At 44.8% G+C, this 27,939-nt stretch overlaps 2 protein-coding genes across 4 annotated transcripts in view; both read left to right on the forward strand.

Moving 5' to 3' along the window:
- Positions 1–1,792, forward strand: part of rnf130 (ring finger protein 130) — an 18,479-nt gene extending 16,687 nt beyond the window's left edge. Inside the window, exon 9 of the mRNA XM_041944020.1 lies at positions 1–1,792. This exon is cut by the window's left edge and continues 807 nt beyond it. The gene's annotated coding sequence lies outside the window, so the exon portion shown is untranslated.
- A 1,715-nt stretch (positions 1,793–3,507) lies between these two features.
- On the forward strand, positions 3,508–27,836 carry LOC121611297 (TBC1 domain family member 9B). Of its 3 annotated transcripts, XM_041943768.1 has the most exons (23): positions 3,508–3,751; positions 7,113–7,223; positions 7,307–7,425; positions 7,505–7,736; positions 8,283–8,541; positions 8,801–9,008; positions 9,832–10,029; positions 10,252–10,398; positions 11,293–11,443; positions 11,519–11,733; positions 12,231–12,348; positions 14,176–14,378; positions 15,335–15,417; positions 15,649–15,778; positions 15,898–15,996; positions 16,110–16,178; positions 16,712–16,952; positions 19,046–19,111; positions 22,113–22,181; positions 22,778–22,831; positions 24,064–24,108; positions 24,951–25,048; positions 25,141–27,836. In XM_041943768.1, exons 1-23 carry the CDS (start codon positions 3,634–3,636, stop codon positions 25,762–25,764), a joined length of 3,657 nt encoding a protein of 1,218 aa, XP_041799702.1. In that variant the 5' UTR covers positions 3,508–3,633; the 3' UTR covers positions 25,765–27,836. The 3 variants fall into 3 exon arrangements, with proteins under 3 accessions (XP_041799702.1, XP_041799703.1, XP_041799704.1); XM_041943769.1 differs by lacking the exon at positions 22,778–22,831; XM_041943770.1 differs by lacking the exons at positions 3,508–3,751; positions 7,113–7,223; positions 7,307–7,425 and having other exon boundaries at positions 7,505–7,627.
- The last annotated feature ends 103 nt before the right edge of the window (positions 27,837–27,939 follow it).

Here is a 27,939-nt window from a genome sequence, read left to right on the forward strand (position 1 = left end):
GTGCCTGAAAAGCTTCCTTTGGAGTTCCACAAAGTACCCAGGCTCCTGGAAAAATTGCATCGATCTTAAAGAGTTTCCTGGGTTCCAGGACAAGTTTGTGTGTTCCTAAAGACATTCCTGAATTCCTCAGTGATTTATTGAACGAGTTCCCAGGATTCTAAAAATGCGCTTAGAAAGTTCTTCAGCTCTTAAGAGGGTTCCTGGAAGGGGTTTCTGAATCAGTTCTGGATTTCCAAAAAGTGTCCTGTGTTTCTGTAAGTGTTCCTGAGGTCTTAAAAGGGTTCTGGAAACACTGACGTATTAAAAAGGTTCTTGGGTTCTTGCAAACCTTCCTCACCCATAAAAATGGTTCACTGAAAAGTTTCTGAGTGCCTAAAAGATTCCTTGAAAGGTTCTTGAGGTCTTAAAAGGGGTACCTGTGTTCCTGGAAAAGTTCTTCCCTCAAAGGTTCCTGAAATGGCTGTTGATTCTCTAAAAAGGTTCCTGTGTTCTTGATCGTACCTGAACCTAAATGGACCTGAAAGCTTCAGGACTGAAACCAAACAAACGCAGAGAGCCTGAGCCCAGAAAACGTTCCTTTCAGCGTTTTCTGATGTTCTGCCTTCAGTCTGGGAAAATTGGAAATCGAACCTTTGATCGGTTTACTGAATTATTACAGACCTGGATCCAAACTCCTCGACTATGAGTACCGACTGAGCTTGTTCTTCCTGTCCATCATCAGACTGGAACCAGGACCAGAGGAAGACCTGGACCCAGGTCCTCTGTAGAGACAATAGGAAACTGTGTGAACAGTGTTAACTACCAGTAGCAAAAGAACACGTTTCTCATGTAGAACAAAGAGATGTTAGAATTAAAGGAACAGTCCATTCTGTCAGTAAACCTGCTTTTCTCTGTGTTCACTAACATGGAGTTCCTCAGGGGGTGTGCTGAGGGGGGGACTGAACCACCTAGCTCCATCAAAAAGAGAAAAGTCTTGCTGATTTTTACCTTGTTAGCTAATCAGCTAGGCAGCAGTCCATCCTGAGGTCATCTGGGGGTCCTCAGGTCTGTCAGCCAATGAGAAGAAAGCTCCCTGAAGTGAAGTAGATTCACTTTCATTGCAGTCTTGCTCCTTTCTGCTCAGAAGATAAGTTTCCATCTGATGAAGCGTAAATTTAAACATAATTTCCAGAAAAGCATCAAAGTAAAACAGAGTGCATGCTTGTTTCCACCCACCCGGCTGTGTGAATATTGATGGAGAGAAAGAGGCGGTGGGACTAATTCTCCTCGCAGTGACATTAAATGTTGGGGACCTGTTCGCAGAAATGGAATATAATATTCATTAAAGGGAAACACTGCTGAAGTAAGTGGACCTGCTCTCTCTTCCTGCTGGCTCACAGGTGGAGTCCTCAGGTGTGACGTCTGCAGCTGTGATGCTAAATGCTGTTAACATACATTCGTATCTCCAGTTTGAGCGTCTGTTTGTACACCAGAGAATCAGAGGGTTTCCTGAAGTGACGGACTGCTCCTTTAAAGTGTATTAAACAGCTTCTGAATTACTCAGCGTGTAATAATCAGCTCCGGTGATGGGGCTCAATATATAAACAGCATTATACAATCTATAACCTGACTGATTGATCAATATTATCTCTGAAGTGACCTGAACACATCCTGATGGAGTCCAGAAGACCCATCTGTCCTCGTCTGTCTGTCCTTGTCTGTCTGTGTCTCTGTGTCACATGGTACTGATGGTGATGATTAGGGGGGTGTGTGATGCTTTCAGTTCAATGTCTCTTACCGTCTCAGCATTAAAGTGTCATTATTATCTTTAAACTGCAGGAGTCTTTAGTTTATTTATCCACACACACATTGTGTGTCCATCGTCAGCTCAACTGCATTCAGTTAGTGAGTAGTAATGGTAGTAATGAGTAGTACATACAGTATGTACTACTTCATAGAAAGCACCACAGTTAAATAAGATACATGAGAAATTGAACTGTACAGTATAATATAGGCGTTTAAATACCTTTGACGATAGATGGGTAATGTGCAAATAGTAGAGCAACTCCTTCTGTCATGATGTGTGACCTGTACACTCAGTGTCCGCTTTATTAAAAACACCTTTATGGACTCCAGAGACACACATCTGGCAGGGAATTCAAGCCATTACGAACAAACATCCCAGAGTGGTACCACCAAGGCCTGCCAGCCTGATGTGCTAAATGGCTTCTGAGGCACAGAACGTCGAACCTGCGAGGAAAACCACCCCTACACCGAGTGACTGGCTGGGAAGCTGAACCTGTTGGGAACAAACACCTCACTCTGCAACTGGATCCTGGATTTCCTGAGGGGCCTTTGTCATTTAGCACAGAAAACAACCAAACTGAGCACCGGCTGCCCCGTGAGCATCTTCATCACAACTTCACAGGCCAAAACTCTACACAATGTCAGTCACATTATCCTTCAAATATAGATATTAGTCACTTTATAGATGCTTTCAGACAAAGAGTCCACACAGGAACAGGATGAACAGACTAAACATGACTGTACTCCTGTAACTAATAATCCTCCACATGAAGTCCAGGAGAGTCTGTCAGTGTGTGAGGAGTTCACTGAGGATGAAGAAATGTCCGATGATGAGCTGTTCAAACTGTCACAGAAAAGAAAAAACCCAGAACCTGTCCAGAGTCATGCAAAGGAATTAAAATAATAAAGGTAAGTAGAGTCTGTAGAGGGGTCTGTCCATGACTCCCCTGACCCAGGAGAACCAGCAGAGCCAGTACTCTGCTGTTAACAAGAGAAGGAAGTACTGATGTAACTGCAACACCTGTCAGTCTGTTCATGTCATGAATAATGAATCATGAATTAATTTATAATGTGATCAAAAAGACAAATAAATGTTTGTCTCTCTCTGTCTCTCTTCCTCCTCTATATAAATACATTTCTATTGCACTTCCATCCACAGTTCTTTACAAGGTTCTTGACTCTGCGTCAGTCACACTGATGAAGGGAGCTACCTCTGCTCTTCTTCCTCTCTGAACTCCTTTCGGTCTGTCAGTCCAAATCATTTCATTTCATATGAATCCACTGAACAACAGGTCAACTAAAGTCTCATCACATCTGTTACAAGAAGGCTTCCAAATCTAGATCAGCCTTCGGGCACAAAACGGCTGCCACACGTCACCCAGGTGAGTGCACGTGGTGGTGGTTCAGGTAAGGTTCCCCCTTTACTAAAGCGATCTGGGTACCGTGAGAAAGCACAAATGTAATTTATAATGAAGTTATTATAATATATGTTATGTCGCCGTTCTTCCATGTGAAAATTATGCTTCTAAATATAAAAATGTTGTAATATCATCAGTTTATCAGTGGAATCACCCATATGATTGCCTCTCCTTCCACCTACAAACCGCCTGTTTGTTCATAAAAATTGTTAACGGAACGTCGCTGATCATGTGTGACGCAATGACGCTACGTGCGCGGAGGGTGTGTCCTTATGCGTCATATGCGGAAATGATGTACGGTCAGCAGACTGGGTGACAACAACAACAACACCAGTCCAAGGTTTGTCTGAATTAGACGGAGCCGCGCGGTGATACACGGTCCTTTGTCCCGGTTTTTCGCCGGTGGGGGGTGAGCAGGCAGCGCGCAGAGATGTGGATCCAGCCGGAGGAGGTGCTGCTGGCCGGAGCGCTGTGGGTGTCTGAGCGGGCCAACCCGTTCTTCATCCTGCAGAGGAGGAGAGGACACGGCCGCGGGGGTGGACTATCCGGTGAGTTCATGCTGTCTGAGGTCCGCTCCGGTCCAGTCCAGGTCTATATGATGTGGTCCACTGCAGTCCACTACAGTCCATCACAGTCTGGGTCTATCGTTCACTTCAGTCCAGGTCTATATGTCATAGTCCACTACAGTCCACTACAGTCCACCACAGTCTGGGTCTATATGTCATAGTCCACTACAGTCCACCACAGTCTGGGTCTATCGTTCACTTCAGTCCAGGTCTATATGTCATAGTCCACTACAGTCCACTACAGTCCACCACAGTCTGGGTCTATCGTTCATTTCAGTCCAGGTCTATATGTCATAGTCCACTACAGTCCACTACAGTCCACCACAGTCTGGGTCTATCGTTCACTTCAGTCCAGGTCTATATGTCATAGTCCACTACAGTCCACCACAGTCTGGGTCTGTCGTTCACTTCCGTCCAGGTCTATATGTCATAGTCCACTACAGTCCACTACAGTCCACCACAGTCTGGGTCTATAGTTCACTTCAGACCAGGTCTATATGTCATAGTCCACTACAGTCCACTACAGTCCACCACAGTCTGGGTGTGTCGGGATATAGCTGACCTCAGTCCAGCTCAGTCTGGGTGTGTCGTTCAGGTCCAGGCTGCTGTCAGACCTATAGTCCGTTCAGTCTGCTCTTCTTCTTCCTGTCTGCAGCTGATGATGTGTCACATGGAGGAGATCCGACTGGAAACAGAAATGTTACTGCTGAGTTGAAGTAGTCGGGATGCAGAATGGCTCCTTTCTCAGTGTTTTACATACAAGTACTGTATTTCCTGTCAGGTGGTTTAATAATTAAACAAGTTTTATGAACTGATCACATGTTTGATTAAATATGAGCCTCCATGGTAACCAGCTGTCACATACAGTACATGTACTGCAGTAAAATGTGCAGAGTCTCAAAATATGAATATATGGAAAGTAAAGTAGAAGTACCTCTAAACTGGTCTGTCTCTGTGTAAATGTACTTGGTTAAGTTCCACCGCTGCTTTACAAACTGATTCACAGACCATTAATACTAATATATTTCTCCTGAAGAGAGCAAGTGAAGGCCGGCAAAGGGCTCTGACGTGCGCCAGGTGAGCTACCTGTGTGAACAAAACAAAGCTTGCTGGCCAGCTCGTCATGTAGCTCCCAGACGAGCTCAATGTTTCCTCCTTTGTGAAGAATCTGTTGAATCAATGAAGCAAAATGGCCAAACAACAGAAGATGAAAACGACAACAGCAGGAATGAAGAGACTAGAAACAAACAGATCCCTCCACCCTCCAGAAACACCTGTTTAATCTCTCTCTGGAAGAAAATAATTTAAAGTTTAACTCTGATTTAATCATGTTTAAAATTCATCGGACCGGCCTCAATGACTGAACAGAACGAATGATCCTACGTCCAGTTTTAAAGTTTCAGACACGGATGACTGACACTGAACGCAACTCTCACAGTCACATGTTGTGTTTTATTAGATTTTAGAGTCCTGAACCTGAACCAGGAGAGTACAGATAGGAAAGTAGTCTCTGTGCTGGATGTGAATTCTCATTCAGTTTTTATGTTTGTGTTGAGTTAATCACAGTCAGTCGGGCGGCTGTGAGGTCAGACAGCACACAACACAGTAACTTCTAGTTAGTTTGTGACTAAATGAGCTGCTGGACTTGGTCGCACCATGTTTACTTGGGACATAATCTAACTAGTTTGGATGTAACGTTCCATCGTCATGGTTACCTGTTCTCACTGGCGTGAGCCATGTCACAGTAAACCAGACGGATATTGAACATATTATTTCAGCAGCTGGAACAGAGCTGTGAGACGAGACACTCTGAGAATCAGTGAGACACCGTCTCTCTGTGGCTGCAGGGGGGACATTTGTCCTCTACAGCAGCATTAATCACAGAGACGAAGGAGTTCACTGCTACAGCGCCATGTAAGATCCTCCACTGCAGGTCTGCATGTTTCCCTGCTAGAGGAGGTTTATACAAAGACCTCCGTGCAGGCCTGAATGCCGGGTTTAAGGACCAGTAAGTCCTCCAGGGGGTGTCACTGCGCCCGTTCAGTTTATTCTGATTCAGAGTCTTTACTAACAGTTTTTACAGCGTCTTCCCTCCAAAGAAAAACCTACAGGGTCGACAGTTTTTAAAACCAGGAAACAGTCTGATGACAGGATACGGGTCAGCACAGTTTGGTAGCAGTGCTGTCTCGGTGTCCTGTCAGCTGATGTCTCCAGTGCTGCAGCAGCTGGTTGATGACTCTTATTGATCTCACTCCAAGCTGGGCAGCAAGTCCAGCAGGGTCGTCCAACCCAGGTCCGGTTAGCTCCACCACCTGGCCCAGAGTGGAAATTCCTGCAGTGTGAAGCGTCCTGGACAGAGTGGGTCCACCCCAGCTGAGACTGTCCAAATGTCCTCTAAACAGTACCGGTTCCTGAAGGAGCCAGTACAGAGAGTCCGCCTGCTGCTGCCTCTGCTTCCTCAGCAAAGTCCACACTGAAAAGACACTCCTGTAAAAGGCTGGCAGAGATGAAGTGTTCAGCTGTCTACAACCGATGAGCCAGAGACCTCCAAAACGTCCCGAATTAAAGTGACATTGTCACTATGAGCCTGCCGGGCACACAGTAGGTCCGGTCAGTGTGGATGACAGAGGCCATCACCTCTCTGAGTCTGGTGGCCAGGGCCTTGGACAGCAGAGAAACTGGTCTCCAGTTCTTGATCTCCTGCAGGTCTCCTTTCTTGGGCAGTAAGGTGATGACCGCCCTCCTGCAGCTCAGAGGCAGCCGTCCACTCTCCAGGCTGTTTGAGACCACCTCCAACAGGTCTTCCCCCAACACAGACCAGAAAGATTTGTAAAAATCGACAGGGAGACCGTCTTTTAACATCATCTCTGCCTCCGTTAATGTTCAGAGTGCCCAGTTTAAACATCGTCATCATCAGCAGCTGTTTGTGTTTTTACTCTCAGAATCAGTTTCTTCAGACGATAAATCTCCCCAGGGCTGAACAGGAGAGTCAAAGGGGGGAGGGAGAGAGGTGAAGTCAGAGGTGAGAGTAAGATGCTAAATGAGGTGAAAGAGTCAGGTGCATGCTGGTGTTTAAAACCAACAGGAAGTCAGTTGTTGTAGTTTGACCCATGACTGCGCCCCAGCAGCAGAACTTCCAGAGAATCATCCTGTTTTTAAGTTTTCTTCAGTATCACAGTGATCCAGTGATGCTTGTCTGTACATCCATGAGTTCACAGCTAACAGGAGCTGCTAACAGGAGCTGCTAACAGCTAGTTCAGCAGACTTAAAAAACAGGTTTCAAGTTATAGTTCACAGCTAACTCGCTGACCTGTTTACCTGTCCCCCCTCCCTCTGTCTGCAGGTCTCCTGGTTGGGACTCTGGATGTCGTTCTGGACTCCAGTGCCAGAGTGGCTCCTTACAGGATCCTGCTGCAGACCGCTGACTCTCAGATCTACTGGAACATCGCCTGTGGTGAGTCAGCTGTGCTGGGAGCTCGGGGATTGGCTGAATGTGTTTTTGTTAATTGTTTGTTGACCCTCAGCTCTGTCTTGCAGGCTCATCCAGGAAGGAGATCACGGAACACTGGGATTGGCTGGAGTCCAACCTGCTGCAGACCATCTCCATCTTCGACAACGATGAAGATGTCACCACCTTTGTCAAAGGAAAAATATCTGTATGTCGCTTCGTGTTTGACCAACCATTTATCTTTTTTTGTTTGTGGTTCCTTCAATGAGTGATGTCACTTCCTGCAGGGAATCATAGCGGAGGAGAACCGGCTGAAGCAGGGGGAGGAGCAGGAGGAGGATTGTGGGAAGTTTCGTGAGGCAGAGCTGAAGATGAGGAGGCTGTTTGGGATGCCTGATGAGGAGAAACTGGTGAATTATTACTCCTGCAGCTACTGGAAGGGCCGGGTGCCACGGCAGGGCTGGCTCTACCTGTCTGTTAACCACCTGTGCTTCTACTCCTTTCTGCTGGGCAAGGAGGGTACGACCGGCCGGACAGACCAGCGTTTAACGATGTCATTTTTTCAGTCTGTGATCTCTACAGGCCTGAATCCAGACAAGTTGGCACTCTGTGTAAAACAGAATTCAGTCATTTGCAAAGAACTGAGTTTACAGTTTTACAGTGTAGTAATACCCTTTATACAGTCATGTGATCTTAAATTATCACGTTCTGTCTTACACAGCATCCCAACTTTTATGGAATCAGATTTGTATTAAAGAGTAACTTAACATTCAGTTTTATTTTGAAATCACACCAGTTGGTGTGCTGCTGTCGTGAACTGAAGGTACATCTGCAGTTACAGCCAGAATAAAGAGGCTTTACGTATACCATAATTATACCTTAATTATACCATAATTATACCATCATTACTTCACTTCAAAAGCTGGTTTTAGTGTTAAGTTACTCTTCAGTAATTCTTGAATGATTAAGAAACTAGATGAGAAAATCCCAGTCTGCCATGTTTCTGTTTTCTATTCTTATGTTTTTAAGACTTTGATCACCTCTTCTTTTCAACCCCCCCCCCAGTGACCCTGGTGGTGCAGTGGACGGAGGTGACCCAGCTAGAGAAAAACGCCACCCTAGTGTTTCCTGAGAGTGTTCGCGTTAGTACGCGTCACACTGAACATTTCTTTTCCATGTTCCTTAACATCAACGACACCTTCAAGCTGATGGAGCAGCTCGCCAACATCGCCATGCGCCAGCTCCTCGACAACGAGGCGTTTGCTGCCGATCGCTCTCTGCCAAAACCCTGCAAAACCCTCAAGAACGTCTCTGCGCTCAAGAGGTATCGACATGTTCAATACCTATGTACGTGATGAAGATTTCATCTGATCAGACTGAGCTGGAAACGTTGAACAAATATCAGACTGTCAATTTATCCTCTGACTAGCTAACTCAGTCACTGTCGCTAACTCAGTCACTGTCGCTACCTCTGTCACTGTCGCTAACTCAGTCACTGTCACTAACTCTGTTACTGTCTCAGCCTGGACCTCTCTCTCTGACCTTTGACCTGATCTGAATTTCCCTCCGTGTTGTTGCTGCAGGGATTTGGATGCAAGGGCAAAAAATGAGCGGTACCGGACGATGTTCCGGCTGACGCAGGACGAGCGTCTGGACGGACACACGGACTGCACGCTGTGGACGCCGTTCGCTAAGATGCACGTGGTCGGACAGCTGTTCATCTCCAACAACTACATCTGTTTTAACAGCAAAGAAGAAGACCTGTGTCAGCTTATCATCCCGCTCAGAGAGGTAAGCAAGGTGCTGATTGGTGCAGGTCAGTGTTGGGGGTCTGCAGTGGACAGTTCAGGGTCCTGAATCAATGGAGTGACCCTCCGCACCGTGAGCATTGATCCTCAGCGCTGTAACTGAAGCCAGAAAAATGTGAACAGCAGATTAGTTCTGCTAAATGTAATGACAGCATTACACAGTCCTCATGTCCATTTAAGTCTTTTTGTTTGTTGATGATTTGTCTTTTCTACACTTTGGACATTAAAGTTCCAAAATAACTAAATATCAAACTCATTCAAGTGAGAAGTAACATCTAATTCGTTAAACCCCATGTAGCTAACTCTAAACTAAAGTTTACATTTTTATGAATGGCCCTCACATGAAAGAAATGGTCTGTTGCTCTGACACAACATGAAGCTTGAACTTGGACAGATTACAGACTCACGTTCCAGCAATGCTTGTGTAGTCTGTTAGTAGTTTGAGGGGCCTCGGAAAGTGTATGTTCCCAGTTATTACACAAAGCTGGTCAGCTCTGCCTGTTTAGAAAAGTTTTAGATCTCATCAGCCTTTAAAGAAACAACACTTCTAAACCTTGCTGGTTTATTCTGGTGTGGAAAAATCCAATGAAATGATTGTGTGTCTGAATGCCACTGAAACATTTGGGTCGTCCACTTTGAGTTCTTCTGAAGAACGTAAACCTCTTAAAACCTGACAGACTTCATGTCCGTCTTTTAAAACTCTGGCAGTGCAGCTAAACTCAACAAGACAATGTAAACCGAGCTAAGAAAAGACGTGATAAGGTTGTATTTCCTATTGTCATTACCAACCGTCCTCTGCTCCTCAGGTGTCCATTGTGGAGAAGGCTGACAGCAGCAGCGTCCTGCCGTGTCCTGTCTCTATCAGCACCAAGAACAAGATGAACTTCCTTTTTGCCAACCTCAAAGATAGAGACTTCCTGGTCCAACGCATCTCAGACTTCCTGCAGCGAACGCCTGACAGCTCATGGGGTGACACCAGCCCACTGTCTCTGATTGGCCACTCGGTGCGTCGCTCATGTAGACGTTCTGATATGAAGTCATTAATTCTGCACGAGCCGGCTCAGAAGTTATTCGCTGACGTCTGAAAGTTTTCAGTTATACTGCCACCATGTGTCTGAGAGGAGATAATAGTCCGCTGGTTTCAGAAGGTTTTAGTGGACGGTCAAGCGTCCTCATAGAGGTGTAGTTTCAGTTCTGTTGTTGTGATGTGTATTTTGTGTCCTCAGGCATCCTCCAGCACCCCCTTGTCTTCATCTGCAGGGTCTGAGTCCGTCCACAGGGGACGTCATTACCACCCCGGTCTGCCCACAGCCAGCCAGGGTCTGCTGCAGCTCTACCACCGAGATGCTCCAGAGGACCTGGGACCCAAAGCCGTAAGTTCAAGTACTGGTAGGTCCTAGATATCGTGGAGTACTGTTACTGTAAGATACCACTGAGACACTCCGGTGGACTTGGGATCCAGTGCCGTGAGTTAAAGTCTTAACACAGCTGAATCTGACGAGGACCACTAACGATGGATACAGGGGCTGAATGGAACAATTTAATTAAGTGTTATCTTGTCTTATCTTATTTTCTCTTGAAGTAACTTTGGCAAGAAATACACACAAATAAGTAACATGATCATCACATGACTACTGAATAATACAATCTGCTGGTAGTAATGTCTCTGGCAGCACACTTCAGGGACAGTTCAGTGGTTGTGGCTTCTTCATCTCAGGCCATGTGCTGATCATGTGACTTCTTTGAGTGAGTTACTTCCTGTCACTTAACAATTAAAGATGGTGTTTGGATGAGCACAGAAATGTCTTGGTGATTGTGCTGTTAATTGTTAAGTGATTTTAATAAGGTTTTAAAACAGTTTTCAACCTGGATGTCTCAGGAAATTACTCTACATAGACATAAAGGAGTGCTGCTAGATATGGAGCAGTACAGTGAGATACTGAGGAGTACTGTCAGATACTGAGAAATACAGCCAGGTAATGAGGAGCACTTTCAGATACCGAGCAGTACAGTCAGATACCGAGCAGTACAGTCAGATACCGAGCAGTACAGTCAGATACCGAGCAGTACAGTCAGATACAGAGGATTACCAGCAGACATTGATTAGATTTGTTGACATTTCGGGGGCTTTGACAGTCATTGACTCAAGCTGACATACTGATGTACAAGTTTAATGTTTATTGTTCTTATGTCAGACTTAATTAAATCCTCCTTCGTCCCCTCCCTCCTTCTCTCCTTCCCTTCTGCCTCACCTCCTCCTCCTGCAGATGAAGGAGAAGATGAAAGAGGAGGCATGGAACATCCATTTCTCAGAGTTTGGTCGGGGTGTCTGCATGTACCGAACCTCCAGAACCAGAGAACTTGTCCTGAATGGGATCCCAGAGCACCTGAGGGGAGAGCTGTGGCTGCTGTTTTCAGGTAAATGCTCATTCGTTTAATCCACAGGTGAACAGAGTTTCCTGTATTCATCTGTCCCTCCGTCCACCTGTCCAGGAGCGCAAAATGAAATGGCCACCCACCCTGGTTACTATGGCGACCTGGTGGAGCAGGCCATGGGGCTGTGTTCGCTGGCTACCGAGGAGATCGAGCGTGACCTTCACCGTTCCATGCCGGAGCACCGAGCCTTCCAAAACGAGACGGGCATTGCGGCGCTGCGCCGCGTCCTCACTGCCTACGCCCATCGTAACCCGGGTATCGGATACTGTCAGGTAAATGTCAAATGAAAAAAAATATGCAACACTGAATATTTAATACATTATTGATTTGATATTAAATGTTTAATAAGATATAATATGTCGACAACACATGATTTTCAGTATAAGTCAAGTCAAAAGTCAAAGTCAGCTTTATTGTCAATTCTGCAGGATGTACAGGACAAACAGAGAATCAAAATTACGTTACTCTTCAACCCTTTGAGACAGGACATATATTAAAAAAGAGATAAATAAAAACTGTACAATCTAAATAAAAACTGTACAAACTAAGTAAAAACTGTACAATCTAAAATCTATAATCAGACTGCATGAATATTCTGTAATTCAACATTCAATTCAGTTCAATTCGCTTTTATTTATACATCAATAAACCACAACACAAGTTGTCTCAACACTTTTCATACAGAGTAGGTCTGGACCATACTCTATAAGTAAAAATATTATTATTGACAATGAAAACTGACACATATTCTGTCCTCCTCTTCCTCCAGGCGATGAACATTGTCACCTCCGTCCTGTTGCTCTACTGTCCGGAGGAGGAAGCCTTCTGGCTGTTGGTGGCGCTATGTGAGCGAATGCTGCCCGATTACTACAACACTAGAGTTGTAGGTGAGTACAGTTGAGGCAGAGTCAGTTATTACATCACAGTCAGTAACAACAGCAGAGTCAGTAGCAGCATCAGTCAGTAGCTACACCAGAGTAATGAGTCAGTCTGTAACTATTGTCCAATGCTATTGCCCAGTGTCAGTGTTCAGTGTCAGAGGTCAGTGTCAGTGGTCAGTGGTCAGTGGTCAGAGGTCAGATGTCAGTGTCCAGTGTCCAGTGTCCAGTGTCCAGTGTCAGTGGTCAGTGGTCAGTGGTCAGAGGTCAGAGGTCAGAGGTCAGTGTCAGTGTCAGTGGTCAGAGGTCAGTGTCCAGTGTCAGTGTCAGTGTCCAGTGTCCAGTGTCCAGTGTCAGTGGTAGTGTCCAGTGTCCAGTGTCCAGTGTCCAGTGTCCAGTGTCAGTGTCAGAGGTCAGAGGTCAGTGTCCAGTGTCCAGTGTCCACTGTCAGTGTCAGTGGTCAGTGTCAGTGGTCAGTGTCCAGTGTCAGTGTCAGAGGTCAGAGGTCAGTGTCAGTGTCAGTGTCAGTGTCAGTGTCAGTGGTCAGTGTCAGTGTCCAGTGTCCAGTGTCCAGTGTCCAGTGTCCAGTGTCCAGTTTCAGTGGTCAGTGGTCAGTGGTCAGTGGTCAGAGGTCAGTGTCAGTGTCAGTGTCAGTGTCAGTGGTCAGTGGTCAGAGGTCAGTGTCAGTGTCAGTGTCAGTGTCAGTGTCAGTGGTCAGAGGTCAGTGTCCAGTGTCCAGTGTCAGTGGTCAGTGGTCAGTGGTCAGAGGTCAGTGTCAGTGTCCAGTGTCCAGTGTCCAGTGTCCAGTGTCAGAGGTCAGAGGTCAGAGGTCAGTGGTCAGTGGTCAGTGGTCAGTGTCCAGTGTCCAGTGTCAGTGTCAGTGTCAGAGGTCAGTGTCAGTGTCAGTGTCAGTGTCAGTGTCCAGTGTCCAGTGTCCAGTGTCCAGTGTCCAGTGTCAGTGGTCAGAGGTCAGTGTCAGTGTCAGTGTCAGTGTCAGTGTCAGTGTCAGTGGTCAGAGGTCAGTGTCCAGTGTCAGTGTCCAGTGTCCAGTGTCCAGTGTCAGTGGTCAGAGGTCAGTGTCAGTGTCCAGTGTCCAGTGTCCAGTGTCCAGTGTCCAGTGTCCAGTGTCAGAGGTCAGAGGTCAGAGGTCAGTGTCCAGTGTCCAGTGTCCAGTGTCCAGTGTCAGTGTCAGTGTCAGAGGTCAGTGTCAGTGTCAGTGTCAGTGTCAGTGTCCAGTGTCAGTGTCAGAGGTCAGAGGTCAGAGGTCAGTGTCAGTGTTCAGTGTCAGTGGTCAGTGTCCAGTGTCCAGTGTCCAGTGTCCAGTGGTCAGAGGTCAGTGTCAGTGTCCAGTGTCAGTGGTCAGAGGTCAGAGGTCAGTGTCAGTGTCAGTGTCCAGTGTCCAGTGTCCAGTGTCAGTGTCAGTGGTCAGTGGTCAGAGGTCAGTGTCAGTGGTCAGAGGTCAGTGTCAGAGGTCAGAGGTCAGAGGTCAGTGGTCAGAGGTCAGTGTCAGTGTCAGTGTCCAGTGTCAGTGTCCAGTGTCAGTGTCAGTGGTCAGTGGTCAGAGGTCAGTCTCAGGTCAGTGTCAGTGTGCAGCAGTGACGATGGTTTGTACAGACTGACTCAGATGGACTTCCAGGTACTTGCCATCCTTGAATTGCCCGTCCTGTCAGGGAGACAGAACACCAGAGTTCTTGGTGACACCAGTGTCCACCGCCTCGACGATGGTTCTTCTCATCAGCCTTTCTAAAAGCCTTAAACACTGTACCGGTATTTTGTGTCTGTGCTCTAACGTAAATGAGTATCTGTCTGAGTCTGATGTGGTCTCTGTCTCTACAGGTGCTCTAGTGGATCAGGGGGTGTTTGAGGAGCTTACCCGAGCCTTCCTCCCCTTACTGTATGAACACATGCAGGAGCTGGGAGTCATCTCCACCATTAGCCTATCCTGGTTCCTCACTCTCTTCCTGTCTGTGATGCCTTTCGACAGCGCCGTCCTATTGGTTGATTGCTTCTTCTACGAGGGAATCAAGGTCATCTTCCAGGTTAGAGTCACTGCACTTTACCTTTGGAAACTTAACTTTGGAAACGTAAAATCAGAAGGACCAGTGAGGCAGGGTTGGATGGTAGGACCATCTAAACTGTGTGATGGTTGAAATGTGTCCACCGTTAATTCAGTTTCCAGGGCAGGAGCTATCCCTTAAGCCATATGTAAACACTGTCATTCACACTGTATGCACCGCTACCTCGCTACACAGCGATCCGACACACACATTAACACAACATCACCTCGTACAATTTGCAGACGACAAGACTGTGGTGGGTCTCATCACTACAGGAACCAGGTGAACCAATTAGCCATGTGTACGCAAAATAACTCTCTGAATGTGGGGATCACTAAAGAGATTGTTATTGACTTCCCACTGACCACCAACGGTTCTGCTGTGAAGACCAGGTTTCTGGGTGTATAGATCACTGAGGACCTCTCCTGGACAAACAAGACTGCATCACTGAAAGCCCAGCAGTCCCCCCCCCCCATTACGAATGGAACGAGAAACAGTCGAATCATGAATACAAACATTGGATGATAAATCCTGTATGTTAATGTTTCTTCTCGGGGGTCCATTGTTCAGTTTTGGCCTTCAGTGCCAGTTACAGTGTCCAGTGTTGTTGCCCATGACAGATCTTTAGTTCGCAGTGTGTTAGTGGAGCTCTACCTGTCTGTACAGGTGTGTAAGTGGAGCTCTACCTGTCTGTACAGGTGTGTTAGTGGAGCTCTACCTGTCTGTACAGGCGTGTAAGTGGAGCTCTACCTGTCTGTACAGGTGTGTTAGTGGAGCTCTACCTGTCTGTACAGGTGTGTAAGTGGAGCTCTACCTGTCTGTACAGGTGTGTTAGTGGAGCTCTACCTGTCTGTACAGGTGTGTTATAAAGTGTTAGTGGACATCTGTCTTTACCTCTGACCTCTGCCTCCTGTAACTCCTAACTAATCCATCTGCAGGTGGCGCTGGCTGTGCTCCACGACAACATGGACGCCCTGCTGTCCTGCAGTGACGAGGGGGAAGCCATGACCATCCTGGGGAGGTAGGAGTCCAGACTGGGGAGGTAGGAGTCAGACTAAAGTGGTAGGAGTTCAGACTGGGGAGACAGGAGTTCAGACTGGAGTCCAGACTGAGGAGGTAGGGGTCCTGACTGGGAAGGAGGGAGTCGAGATTGGAGACGTAGGAGTCCAGACTGGAGTCCAGACTGGGAAGAGAGGAGTCCAGATTAGAGTCCAGAATGATTAGAGTGCACCTAATATGTGTGTGTGTTTAGGTACCTGGATAATGTTGTGAATAAACAGACGGTGGCTCCGCCCATCCCTCACCTGCATGCCCTGCTGACCAGTGGAGACGATCCTCCACCTGAGATCGACATCTTCGACCTCATCAAGTCGTCCTATGAGGTCAGACTGGCTCAGTAACACACCGTCGTCTCAGTCTAATAACTGCTGCTGCAGTGTCTCGGTCTACTTCCTGGATATGTTTCTGAGGTAATCTCTCTTTGTTCTTCTCCTCTGAGTAGAAATTTGGCAGCTTGCGCTCTGATGTGATCGAGCAGATGAGGTTCAAGCAGAGGTTAAAGGTCATCCAGTCGCTGGAGGACACGGCCAAGAGGAGCGTGGTGGGTGATGTTAGTGTGCTGCATGATAACACCAACATGTTTCTGTGTACATAGTGTTTACAGGTGTGTGTGTGCGTGTGTGTGTGTGCGTGTGTGTGTGTGCGCACCCACAGGTTAGAGCAATGATGACTGAGTCTGCCTTCAGTATTGAGGAGCTGGAAGAGCTGTATTGTCTCTTTAAGGTAACAACAAACTGTTTATCGAGTGTCCAGATGTTTAACAGTTGATAACCGTAAAGTTATTGTAGTTTATTTTCTTTTTGTACTCAACAATAAACAGAAAATCACGATCAGAATATTTCTTTAACATAGCCGGTAGTAACACATGTTTGTTTCCGAAAGCTTTGACTAAAATATATCTCACACCTGTGGTCACATTGGTGTTATGATTAGATGTGAATAATCAGGAATCACAGGACAGACTCGTTTACAGCTGCAGGTGAGCTTGTGTCAACCTTCAGGTTAAAACTCCACATTATACTCACCTTTGTCCTCGAGCAGCCAATCAGACTGAACATTCACTGTTACATTCATAGTTTTCTGCTAATCTGAGTTTGATGTCGGCACACCTGACTACATAATTTGGATGAGGTTTTGATTTGAGTTGGCGTTGTGATTTGACATGTGATCTGACGATAAAATCAAAAATAGAGAAGAAGAAGAGTTTGCTCTGAGTGTAACGTCTTCCTCTCTCTTTGTATCGTGCACTCCTTCAGTCCAAACACATGACCAGCTGTTATTGGGGCTCCAGTAGCTCTGCAGCCGAGCGTCACGATCCCAGCCTGCCGTACCTGGAGCAGTACCGTATCGACCCGGCCCAGTTCACCCAGCTGTTCACCACACTCGCGCCTTGGATCTGTGGTGGCCACACTCCGACACTGGCGGCCCGCCTCTTCAAACTCCTGGACGAGAACCGAGACGGACTGGTCAACTTCAAAGAGTTCATCACTGGACTCAGTGAGTCTAGACACAAGAGGGCCTAACTCAGAGCTGCTCTGTACTCTTTGTCAAACTCAGTGTTTCAGTCTTTAGATCTTGTTTCTGAAGATCTGCAGATGTTTAAATGTTTGGATTCTTTGTTGTATCAGAGTTGTGTTGGTCTGTGTTGGTCTGTGTTGGTCTGTGTTGGTTTGTGTTGGTTTGTGTTGGTCTGTGTTGGTCCGTGTTGGTCCGTGTTGGTTTGTGTTGGTCTGTGTTGGTCTGTGTTGTCTGTGTTGGTTTGTGTTGGTTTGTGTTGGTCTGTTTTGGTCTGTGTTGGTCTGTTTTGGTCTGTGTTGGTTTGTGTTGGTCTGTTTTGGTCTGTGTTGGTCTGTGTTGGTTTGTGTTGGTTTGTGTTGGTCTGTGTTGGTCTGTGTTGGTCTGTGTTGGTTTGTGTTGGTCCGTGTTGTCTGTGTTGGTCTGAGTTGGTCTGTGTTGATCTGTGTTGATCTGTGTTAGTCTGTGTTGGTTTGTGTTGGTCTGTGTTGATCTGTGTTGGTCTGTGTTGGTCTGTGTTGGTCTCTGTTGGTCTGAGTTGGTCTGTTTTGGTTTGTGTTGATCTGTGTTAGTCTGTGTTGGTCTGTGTTGGTTTGTGTTGGTCTCTGTTGATTTGTGTTGGTCTGTGTTGGTCTCTGTTGGTCTGTGTTGGTCTCTGTTGGTCTGAGTTGGTCTGTTTTGGTTTGTGTTGATCCGTGTTGGTCCGTGTTGGTCTGTGTTGGTCTGTGTTGGTTTGTGTTGGTTTGTGTTGGTCTGTGTTGGTTTGTGTTGGTTTGTGTTGGTCTGTGTTGGTCCGTGTTGGTCTCTGTTGGTTTGTGTTGGTCTGTGTTGGTTTGTGTTGGTCTGTGTTGGTCTGTGTTGGTTTGTGTTGGTTTGTTTTGGTCTGTGTTGGTCCGTGTTGGTCCGTGTTGGTCCGTGTTGGTTTGTGTTGGTCTGTGTTGGTCTGAGTTGGTCTGTTTTGGTTTGTGTTAGTCTGTGTTGGTGTGTGTTGGTCTGTGTTGGTCTGAGTTGGTCCGTGTTGGTCTGAGTTGGTCCGTGTTGGTGTGTGTTGGTGTGTGTTGGTGTGTGTTGGTTTGTGTTGGTTTGTGTTGGTCCGTGTTGGTTTGTGTTGGTCTGTGTTGGTCTGTGTTGATCTGTGTTGGTTTGTGTTGGTTTGTGTTGGTCTGTGTTGGTCTCTGTTGGTCTGTGTTGGTTTGTGTTGGTTTGTGTTGGTCTCTGTTGGTCTGTGTTGATCTGTGTTGGTTTGTGTTGGTTTGTGTTGGTCTGTGTTGGTCTGTGTTTGTCCGTGTTGGTCCGTGTTGGTATGTGTTGGTCTGTGTTGGTTTGTGTTGGTTTGTGTTGGTCTGTGTTGGTCTGTGTTGGTTTGTGTTAGTCTGTGTTGGTCTGTGTTGGTCTGTGTTGGTTTGTGTTGGTCTGTGTTGGTCTGTGTTAGTCTGTGTTGGTCTGTGTTGGTCTGTGTTGGTTTGTGTTGGTCTGTGTTGGTCTGTGTTGGTTTGTGTTGGTCCGTGTTGGTCTGTGTTGGTTTGTGTTAGTCTGTGTTGGTTTGTGTTGGTCTGTGTTGGTCTGTGTTGGTTTGTGTTGGTCTGTGTTGGTCTGTGTTTGTCCGTGTTGGTCCGTGTTGGTATGTGTTGGTCTGTGTTGGTTTGTGTTGGTTTGTGTTGGTCTGTGTTGGTCTGTGTTGGTTTGTGTTAGTCTGTGTTGGTCTGTGTTGGTCTGTGTTGGTTTGTGTTAGTCTGTGTTGGTCTGTGTTGGTTTGTGTTAGTCTGTGTTGGTTTGTGTTGGTTTGTGTTAGTCTGTGTTGGTCTGTGTTGGTCTGTGTTGGTTTGTGTTAGTCTGTGTTGGTCTGTGTTGGTTTGTGTTGGTTTGTGTTAGTCTGTGTTGGTCTGTGTTGGTCTGTGTTGGTCTGTGTTAGTCTGTGTTGGTTTGTGTTGGTTTGTGTTGGTCTGTGTTGGTTTGTGTTGGTTTGTGTTGGTTTGTGTTGGTCTGTGTTGGTCTGTGTTGGTTTGTTTTCCTCTTTTTTGGTCTCTGTGGGTCTGTTTTGGCCTCTGACTTTTTTTTTGATTGTGTGTCTGCAGGTGGGATGTACCATGGAGACATGACAGAGAAACTCAAATTGTTGTACAAGCTCCACCTCCCACCAGGTAAAAGTCACACAGCTCACCTGGGGCATGTACATTCAACACTGCAAGACTTTCTCTGCATCGTCTGGCTCCACAAAACTGAAGACTTCAGTCAGAGATGATGATGATGATGATGGTTATCAACTATCTTTGTTCAGCCCCGTGTCCTTGATACGACTCTGTGTGTGTTCACTGAAAAAGGGCCAGTTGTTCGTCATTTGACTCTCCTTCAGCACTGAAAGGACCGAGCATGTGCCACCTCCCTCAGAAGAAGAGGTTACAGAACCAGACAATAATCTGAGAGAGGAACAGCGTCAGGAAGCTGCTGGTCTAAACTCATCAGCTGATCTGTTTCTTTGAGCTCTCAGTCGCTCTCAGAGCCTCCTGTTTATTTCTAACTGTGGCTAAAAACCACAACGTGAAGCATCAGTTTGTTCTGCTGTGATCACATGGCTTCGCTCAGTGACATCACTAACATGAGACTCAGCAGGTCTGCAGGTAGAACGGAAACCTCAGCTGAGCAGCAGCAGAACAATGAGTGAAGGATGGAGCTGTTTGAGGCAGACTCAAATGTGAAACTCTGAACCTGGTCTGGAGCAGGTTAGCTGTGCAGCATCGGTTAGCATGGAGATGTAGCCGGGTTAAAAGAAGAACACCACGATTCTGGCTTTCATTCTTTATTCTTTACAGGAACCCCATTAGCTTCCACAGATTGGCCGCTACTCTTCCTCCTATTGCCAGATCAATAAAAAATACAAATTGAAATCACGCTGAATCAACAAGACCAACAAAGCAGCGTGAACCAGGTATAAAGACCAGAAAAAAATGAAATAACTTTACATGTAAAGCAACGAATAATTATAACCCGTAAGACACTGAAAGAAAATCAGAAACGACCGAAAACACTCTGCACTGACAGACAGTCACCAAACAGCTACAATAGAAAAGGCATCTACAGTAAGTCACAGAGAACTGATTAATAATAATAATTGATTTGTCAGCAGGTGGTAGGCAGTGTTGATTTGTTATCTCCAGCATAACCTGCTCAGGAGCAGGGAAGGTGTGCCACATTCGTTTCCATGGCAACATTCCCCTGTAAGAAGTGAACCGCTGTCATAACCCTGAAAACCCCCCAGAGTCAAACCTGAAGTTACCTCGATGTGTGTGTGTGTGTTTGTGCGTGTGTGTGTGTGTGTGCGTGTGTGTGTTAGTTTGTTTACTTGTTTGTCTATTTATTCAGTCTGTTTGCATCTTTATTTGTTTATTTATTTGTTTATTGCTTTTGATTTGTTGTGTCTTCATTTGTCTGTCTGTCTCTTTGTTTATTTATCAGTTTGTTTATTTGTTTATTTATTTGTCTGTCTGTCTCTTTGTTTATTTATCAGTTTGTTTATTTGTTTATTTATTTGTCTGTCTGTCTCTCTGTTCATCAGTTTATTTATTTGTCTGTCTGTCTCTTTGTTTATTTATCAGTTTATTTATTTGTCTGTCTCTTTGTTTATTTATTTGTCTGTCTGTCTCTCTGTTTATTTGTTAATTTATTTGTCTGTTTGTCTCTTTGTTTATTTATCAGTTTATTTATCAGTTTATTTATTTGTCTGTCTGTCTCTTTGTTTATTTGTTTATTTATCAGTTTATTTATTTGTCTGTCTGTCTGTCTGTTTATTTGTTTATTTATTTGTCTGTCTGTCTCTTTGTTTATTTATCAGTTTATTTATTTGTCTGTCTGTCTCTTTGTTTATTTGTTTATTTATCAGTTTATTTATCAGTTTATTTATTTGTCTGTCTGTCTCTCTGTTTATTTGTTTATTTATTTGTCTCTCTGTCTCTTTGTTTATTTGTTTATTTATTTGTCTGTCTGTCTCTTTGTTTATTTATCAGTTTATTTATCAGTTTATGTATTTGTCTGTCTGTCTCTTTGTTTATTTGTTTATTTATCAGTTTATTTATTTGTCTGTCTGTCTCTCTGTTTATTTGTTTATTTATTTGTCTGTCTGTCTCTTTGTTTATTTATTAGTTTGTTTATTTGTTTATTTATTTGTCTGTCTGTCTTTGTTTATTTGTTTTTTATTTATTTTGTTTTTGTCTTTGTTTATTTATCAGTTTGTTTGTTTGTTTGTTTATTTATTTGTCTGTCTGTCTCTTTGTTTATTTATCAGTTTGTTTATGTGTTTATTTATTTGTCTGTCTGTCTCTTTGTTTATTTATCAGTTTGTTTGTTTGTTTATTTATTTGTCTGTCTGTCTCTTTGTTTATTTATCAGTTTGTTTATGTGTTTATTTATTTGTCTGTCTGTCTCTTTGTTTATTTATCAGTTTGTTTGTTTGTTTATTTATTTGTCTGTCTGTCTCTTTGTTTATTTATCAGTTTATTTATTTGTCTGTCTGTCTCTCTGTTTATTTGTTTATTTATTTGTCTGTCTGTCTCTTTGTTTATTTGTTTATTTATCAGTTTATTTATCAGTTTGTTTATTTGTCTGTCTGTCTCTCTGTTTATTTGTTTATTTATTTGTCTGTCTGTCTCTCTATTTATTTGTTTATTTATTTGTCTGTCTGTCTCTTTGTTTATTTATCAGTGTATTTATTTGTCTGTCTGTCTCTTTGTTTATTTGTTTATTTATCAGTTTATTTATTTGTCTGTCTGTCTCTCTGTTTATTTGTTTATTTATTTGTCTGTCTGTCTCTTTGTTTATTTATTAGTTTGTTTATTTGTTTATTTATTTGTCTGTCTGTCTTTGTTTATTTATTTGTCTGTCTCTTTGTTTATTCATTAGTTTGTTTGTTTTTTATTTGTCTGTCTGTCTCTTTGTTTATTTATCAGTTTGTTTGTTTATTTATTTGTCTGTCTGTCTCTCTGTTTATTTATCCGTTTGTTTATTTGTTTATTTATTTGTCTGTCTGTCTCTTTGTTTATTTGTTTATTTATCAGTTTATTTATTTGTCTGTCTGTCTCTGTTTATTTGTTTATTTATTTGTCTGTCTGTCTCTCTGTTTATTTATCAGTTTGTTTATTTGTCTTGCAGCTCTGTGTCCTGAGGAGGCAGAGTCTGCTCTGGAGGCAACACACTTCTTCACTGAGGACGTACCAAGAGGTAAACACATTGATAAATACTATAAACTACTGACTTACTGTAGTATTTCTACTGCTACTACAGTTGTACACTCTTAATCTCTTTGCAGGTTTCACATTTATTTCATCACCTTGCTGACAGGTGATGTCCCGGTGTTTAGTGTTTATTTTGTACTTCAGCATCACAGATTTAGTTTAGAGGACAATAACTGGATAAAGACAAAGGCAATAAAAGATGTAATGTGGAATAAAGTGACTCGTCAGATAATTAACACAAACCAGTTGAACTGAAGTTTAAAGTGAAATCTAAAGCCGTCAGCAGTGACTCATCAGTTTTGTAGAAACGTGTAAAATATCAAGAATGTCTTTGATTTGCATGAAGTTTCCTTTCCTACTCACACACTGCTTGATCTGTTCCTCTCCTTCTCCTTCTTCATCATCTTCTTCCTCTTCGCCTTCTTTTTCTTTTTCTTCTTGCTCGTCTTCTTCTTCCCCTACTTCTTCTTCTTCTTCTTCTTCTTCTTCTTCTTCTTTTTCTTTTTCTTTTTCTTCTTCTTCTTCTTCTTCTTCTTCTTCTTCTTCTTCTTCTTCTTCTCCTTCTATGATGTTTCCTTCCAGAATCTTCCTTCCTGTCTGATCTGGACATTTTGGGGCAACAGGAAGTGACATCAGGTTTGTGTCTTTGTGATTTGAGGAAACCTACTGTTGCTACACTGACACCCCTGGCCTCCTCTGGCCCCCCTGCCCGCAGCCAATGTTCTGCTCTTAAACCATGAATCAGTGTTTGTGTGTGTGTGAAGTCCTTCCTCTCTTAGTTGGTCACTGTAGCATCACAAGCTGTAACACAACCTCCAGAAGTAACTGATTTGGAGGCAGGTTGATGTAATAAACCAGGAAAGGGAGCTGGACAGTGAGCACCTGGTGGCTGGGACCACACCTGTGGACCCTGCGTAAGCTCAGATGGAAGAGACGACGTTAGGCCGCTGACTCGTGGGCCCACCGCCTGTCAGGCAGGAGGCAGCAGGCAGGCCTTGGTGTTCTGATTCCGGGCTGCGAAAACCGGTTCTACACATGTGGAATGTCACACATCTGGTGGGAAAGACCAGATGAGGAAAGACCAAAGTGGGTGCAGGGCATTGAACGGGACCAAGTAGACACAATCAGCGCCCGATGTGACTGAGGATAGCTGAGAGGAGGGTCTTCTTCTCTCTCTATCTGGGTGGAGGGGTGGTAACTGGGAATCCCAGAGTTCTTCTGGGACAATTCAACTCTCACATGGTAGTAGAGGGTGGGAGAGGGTGAAGAGGACATTTCTCATGTCCACAGAATCCACGTACTGTGCAGCTGAAACGCACTTTGACTCAGTTTGATGTTTTGGCTCATATTTAATTTGCACAGTTTGTAGATTCTGAACGTAGCCAAAGTGTTAAACCAGCTTCGACTGGCTCCAGGTGTCTCACCTGCACTGTGACACCGCTGATGGTCAGATGTGCAACATGACGAAGATCAGAACCAGAAACGTCCTGCAGGGGACCGATTTTAACGTCACTCACATCACTTTAACGAGCACTTCAAACACTTTATTATCTCAATTAAGTTCATGTCCCAAATACTTCATCAGTCTTTTCTGTGGTGATGATGATGGTGATGGTGCTGATGATGATGGTGATGGTGCTGATGACGATGGTGGTAACGATGATGATGATTATGATGTTGATGGTGATGATGATGACAATGGAAATGAAGATGATAATGGTGATGGTGATGATGATGGCGGGGACGATGATGTAATCATGATGATGATGATGGTGGTAATGGTGAGGATGGTGATGGTGGTGATGATAATGAAGATGATGGTGATCTGATGATGGGGATGGTGATGACGATTTCCTGTCTGTGTGCAGGTGAGGAGGGGAAGGATGGAGGTGGTGACAGTGAGGAGAAGAAAGGTGAGTGCCCCACCTCATGCTGACAGTGAGCACAGGTGATATACCTGTCCTGTATAGGTGATGTGTAGAAAAACCAAACCTCCACGCTGTGACGACATCGTTCAAGGTGGACTAAGCTGGACTAAGACCAGAGTCAGTCTGAGAATCAGGTTCAGGGAAATGAGGATGAGTATATGAGTATATCCACCTGCTGACCACGACACACCTGACCACAGGTGGCTGTTGCACAATACTGACCTCTTCAGGTAGGGAGCAGTAGCCTGACTCCACAGACAATGAGGTGCATTTGTAAAAGTAGCTTAGCCAGCAAATCACCTGACATGACATGAGACAGCAGCTGAGTAGTACACATTCAGAGTGCAGTAATACACAGAGTGTAGTAATACATGGTCAGAGTAAAGTAATGCACTGAGTGTAGTTATACACAGTCAGAGTAACACAGTCAGTACTACACAGTCAACATGCATTAATACACAGTCAGAGTGCAGTAATACTCAGGGTGTAGTGACACACAGAGTGCAGCAATGCACAGTCCAAGTACAATAATACACTGTCATACTGCAAAAATACACGATCAGGGTGCAGGAATACAGTCAGTCAGAGTACAGTTACTACAGTTTTTAGTCACTGGACATGTAGAGCTGTTTCACAGAAAGTCCTCATTTATGTGGTTGAATATATTTTAAACAGATGTCAGACGGTCATGACTCTGTGTTTTTCCTCTGTGCTGCAGTACATAGAGTTCTTTGACAGGACGGTCAAACCTGCTGCAGGTACTCTGTAGGTGCTGCTCTCTGAGGTACAACTGTTAAAGTACAACTGTTGACTGTGTGTTGTCTCAGAGGAGAAGGTGAAGGACTATAGGTACTACCTGAGGATGTGGGCCAAAGAGAAGGACCCCAAGACAGAGACCATCAAAGACCTGCCCAGGATGAACCAGGTGAGGAAGTGGTCCGGTTGAGGTTCAGGTTCAGGTTGAGACGCAGTCACCTGAGCGTGCTCACCTGTGTCTCTGTCTGTCCCTGTGTGTAGGAGCAGTTCATAGACTTGTGTAAGACTCTGTACAACATGTTCAGTGAGGAGCCTCTGGAGCAGCAGCTCTATCACTCCATCGCCACCGTGGCCAGCCTGCTGCTGCGTATCGGAGAGGTCGGCAAGAAGTTCAACAACGGCGGCAAGAAGGCCGACGACGCCGCCGCTCAGGCTCAGCCCGCCGCTCAGACTCTGGCCCCCGACCCTCAGAGGGAGGACGGGCTAGGTGAGGGGGCGTCAGGTGAGTCTCAGGTGTGCCGGGCTCTGGCCGATGCTCAGCTGGAGCCAGCGCCTCTTCAGATGTCGGACGAGGAAACCAAAGACGACACGTCTGTGTCGTCGTACTCAGTGGTGAGCTCTGGTTCGCTGCAGTGCGAGGACATCGCCGATGACACCGTATTGATTGGTGGCGGTGAGCAGAGGCGGGGCAGCGTACTGGATGTTGATTGGTCAATCACCTTCGAACAGGTGCTGGCGTCGCTGTTGACGGAGCCGCCGCTCGTCGACTACTTTGAGAAGAAGAGGGACATCCAGGTCAAGATGGCTGCCTGTAAGGCCCAGCGGGCAGTGGAGCGTCAGACAAGCTCCGCCTCCGACCACGAACTCACTCAGCATTCTGTCTGACTCACTTTATCCTGACCACCTGACTCACATCTCCACCTGACCACGTGACTCACCTCCACCTTTCCAACTGACTCAGCTGAACTCTGTGCTCACCTCTACCTGACCACCTGTTCATCTGACTCACGTCCACCTGTCTCCCAGATCACATAGCTCACCTCCACCTGTTCACCTGACCACCTGACTCACCTCCACCCAACCAACTGATTCACCTGACCTCTGGACTCACCTTCACCTGCCTACTTGACCACCTGACTCACCTCCACCTGTCCACCCAAATCACTTCCACCTGACTTACCTCCGCCTGTCCACCTGACCTTGTGATTGACCTCCACCTGACCGGGCCGCTCAGGACCAACATGGATCCTTGATTTTAAGATAATCAGCTGATCAGGTGGTTTGCAGTGATGTCAGGTTGTGATTGGAGCGACTCTCCTGATGTTACTGTGGCAGACTCAGACTCTGATTGGCTGCTCAGTCCTGCAGGTACAGTGAGAGGAAACAGGTCGTCATCCTGGATATGATGATGTGATGTTACAGACTCACCTGTGATGACACTGTCAGGAGCTTTGGAGTTTCTACAGGTTTTCTTCTTCACGTCTGTCTGAGACTGAAAACAAGTAAACCAACAATCAGCTGATGAGTCCAGGTGACCTTACGATACAACTCAAAACGTCCTGCAGGTGTTTCAGTCAGAGCCCTTTGGGACGGGTGAGGGGGTGGCTTTTGATGATTTTGAAACCAAGTACATCACTCCAGGTAAACACGGGCTCTGTCTACTTCTGCAGAACTTAGAATATCTGTTTTCTTGTTGAACGCAGCTCTGCACAGGATCAGAAGGTGGATCAGTGGGCCGCTCAGGAGTTGGATCAACAGGTGTATCAGGAGGTAGATCAGCAGAGGGATCAGCAGGTGGATCAGAAGGTAGATCAGTAGGTGGATCAGCAGGTGTATCAGCAGATGGATCAGCAGGTGGATCAGGAGGTAGATCAGGAGGTGAATCAGCAGGTGGATCAGCAGGTCTCTGCAGTTAGATGTGTATAAACAGTCTGAGTCTCTGCAGGATCAGCTGAACTGAAAACTAACAAACCCTAGCAGACGAGCAGGTAAAGCAGGTAAAAGGTGTGCTGGCAGGATTACGGAAGCTCTAAAGTCCCAAAACATGTTTTTTACATGTTGAACAAACTTTTTCTTGCAAGTTAAAGACTAAAATGATCTCCACATAATTACATGATTTCTGTCTATATTTTAGTTCTAAAACCTAATTTTCTTAAAATAAGTGAAAGAATCTGACAGTTTAGTTCGGTAACATCAACGTGGTTCTGATACAAACGGTCTATTTCTATAAATGACAGAATGAACTAGAAACCTGTGAGCAGGTAAACCAGGGTTCAGTCACCTGATGCAACAAGAATGAAACTTTATTTACTCAGTTACATAAAAACTGACTGAATGAGGACGTGAACAGTTACCTGGAGAAAATAAAAATAAACTTGTTTAATGCTCAAATGTTTTAGTTTCCTTCTGTACAGTTCAGATATATTAATTGTATATTAATCATGAGGTTGTATTACCTGAATAAACTTGTGTATCTGATTCACTCAGGTGAGTTCACACCTGCAGACTTTTATTTTGACGTCACTGAAGCCTTGTTTGCCTGTTTCTGATGACATCAGTCCTGTTTACTTCCTGTTGAAACAGTGATGTCAGAGGATTCTCTGTTGTCATCACTGTGTTTATTCATCAGTCTGCTTTTAGAATCCATTTTATTAATCAGTTATTGATCTGTATTCTGTTGTCTAATAAATACTGAAGGAAATTCACTTTTTTCTGCAGTGTTTATTTAAGTAAGATTCAGCTGCAGCCACACTTTTAGTTTCTTCTCATTTCACATTAAAACTGATTTAATTATTTTAAAAATGCAGAAATCTGTCAGATGGTTTCATTTGTACATTGTCAACTCTTTGTTATATTTGTTATTATATTCTAATAAACAGAATTATGATGATTATAGATGGTATGAAACTGAAAAGTAAAATCCTATCATGCAACAGCATTGATGTTTTTTCTCATTTATTATACACACACACTGTAATACTAACATACATACATATATAATTGGTTGTAATATTGTTCTATACTTTCAGACTTAGATGTGGATTCATGTATCAAACAGTT

The sequence above is a fragment of the Chelmon rostratus genome, chromosome 9 (genome assembly GCF_017976325.1).
Source record: "Chelmon rostratus isolate fCheRos1 chromosome 9, fCheRos1.pri, whole genome shotgun sequence".
NCBI classification, from domain to species: Eukaryota; Metazoa; Chordata; class Actinopteri; order Chaetodontiformes; family Chaetodontidae; genus Chelmon; species Chelmon rostratus.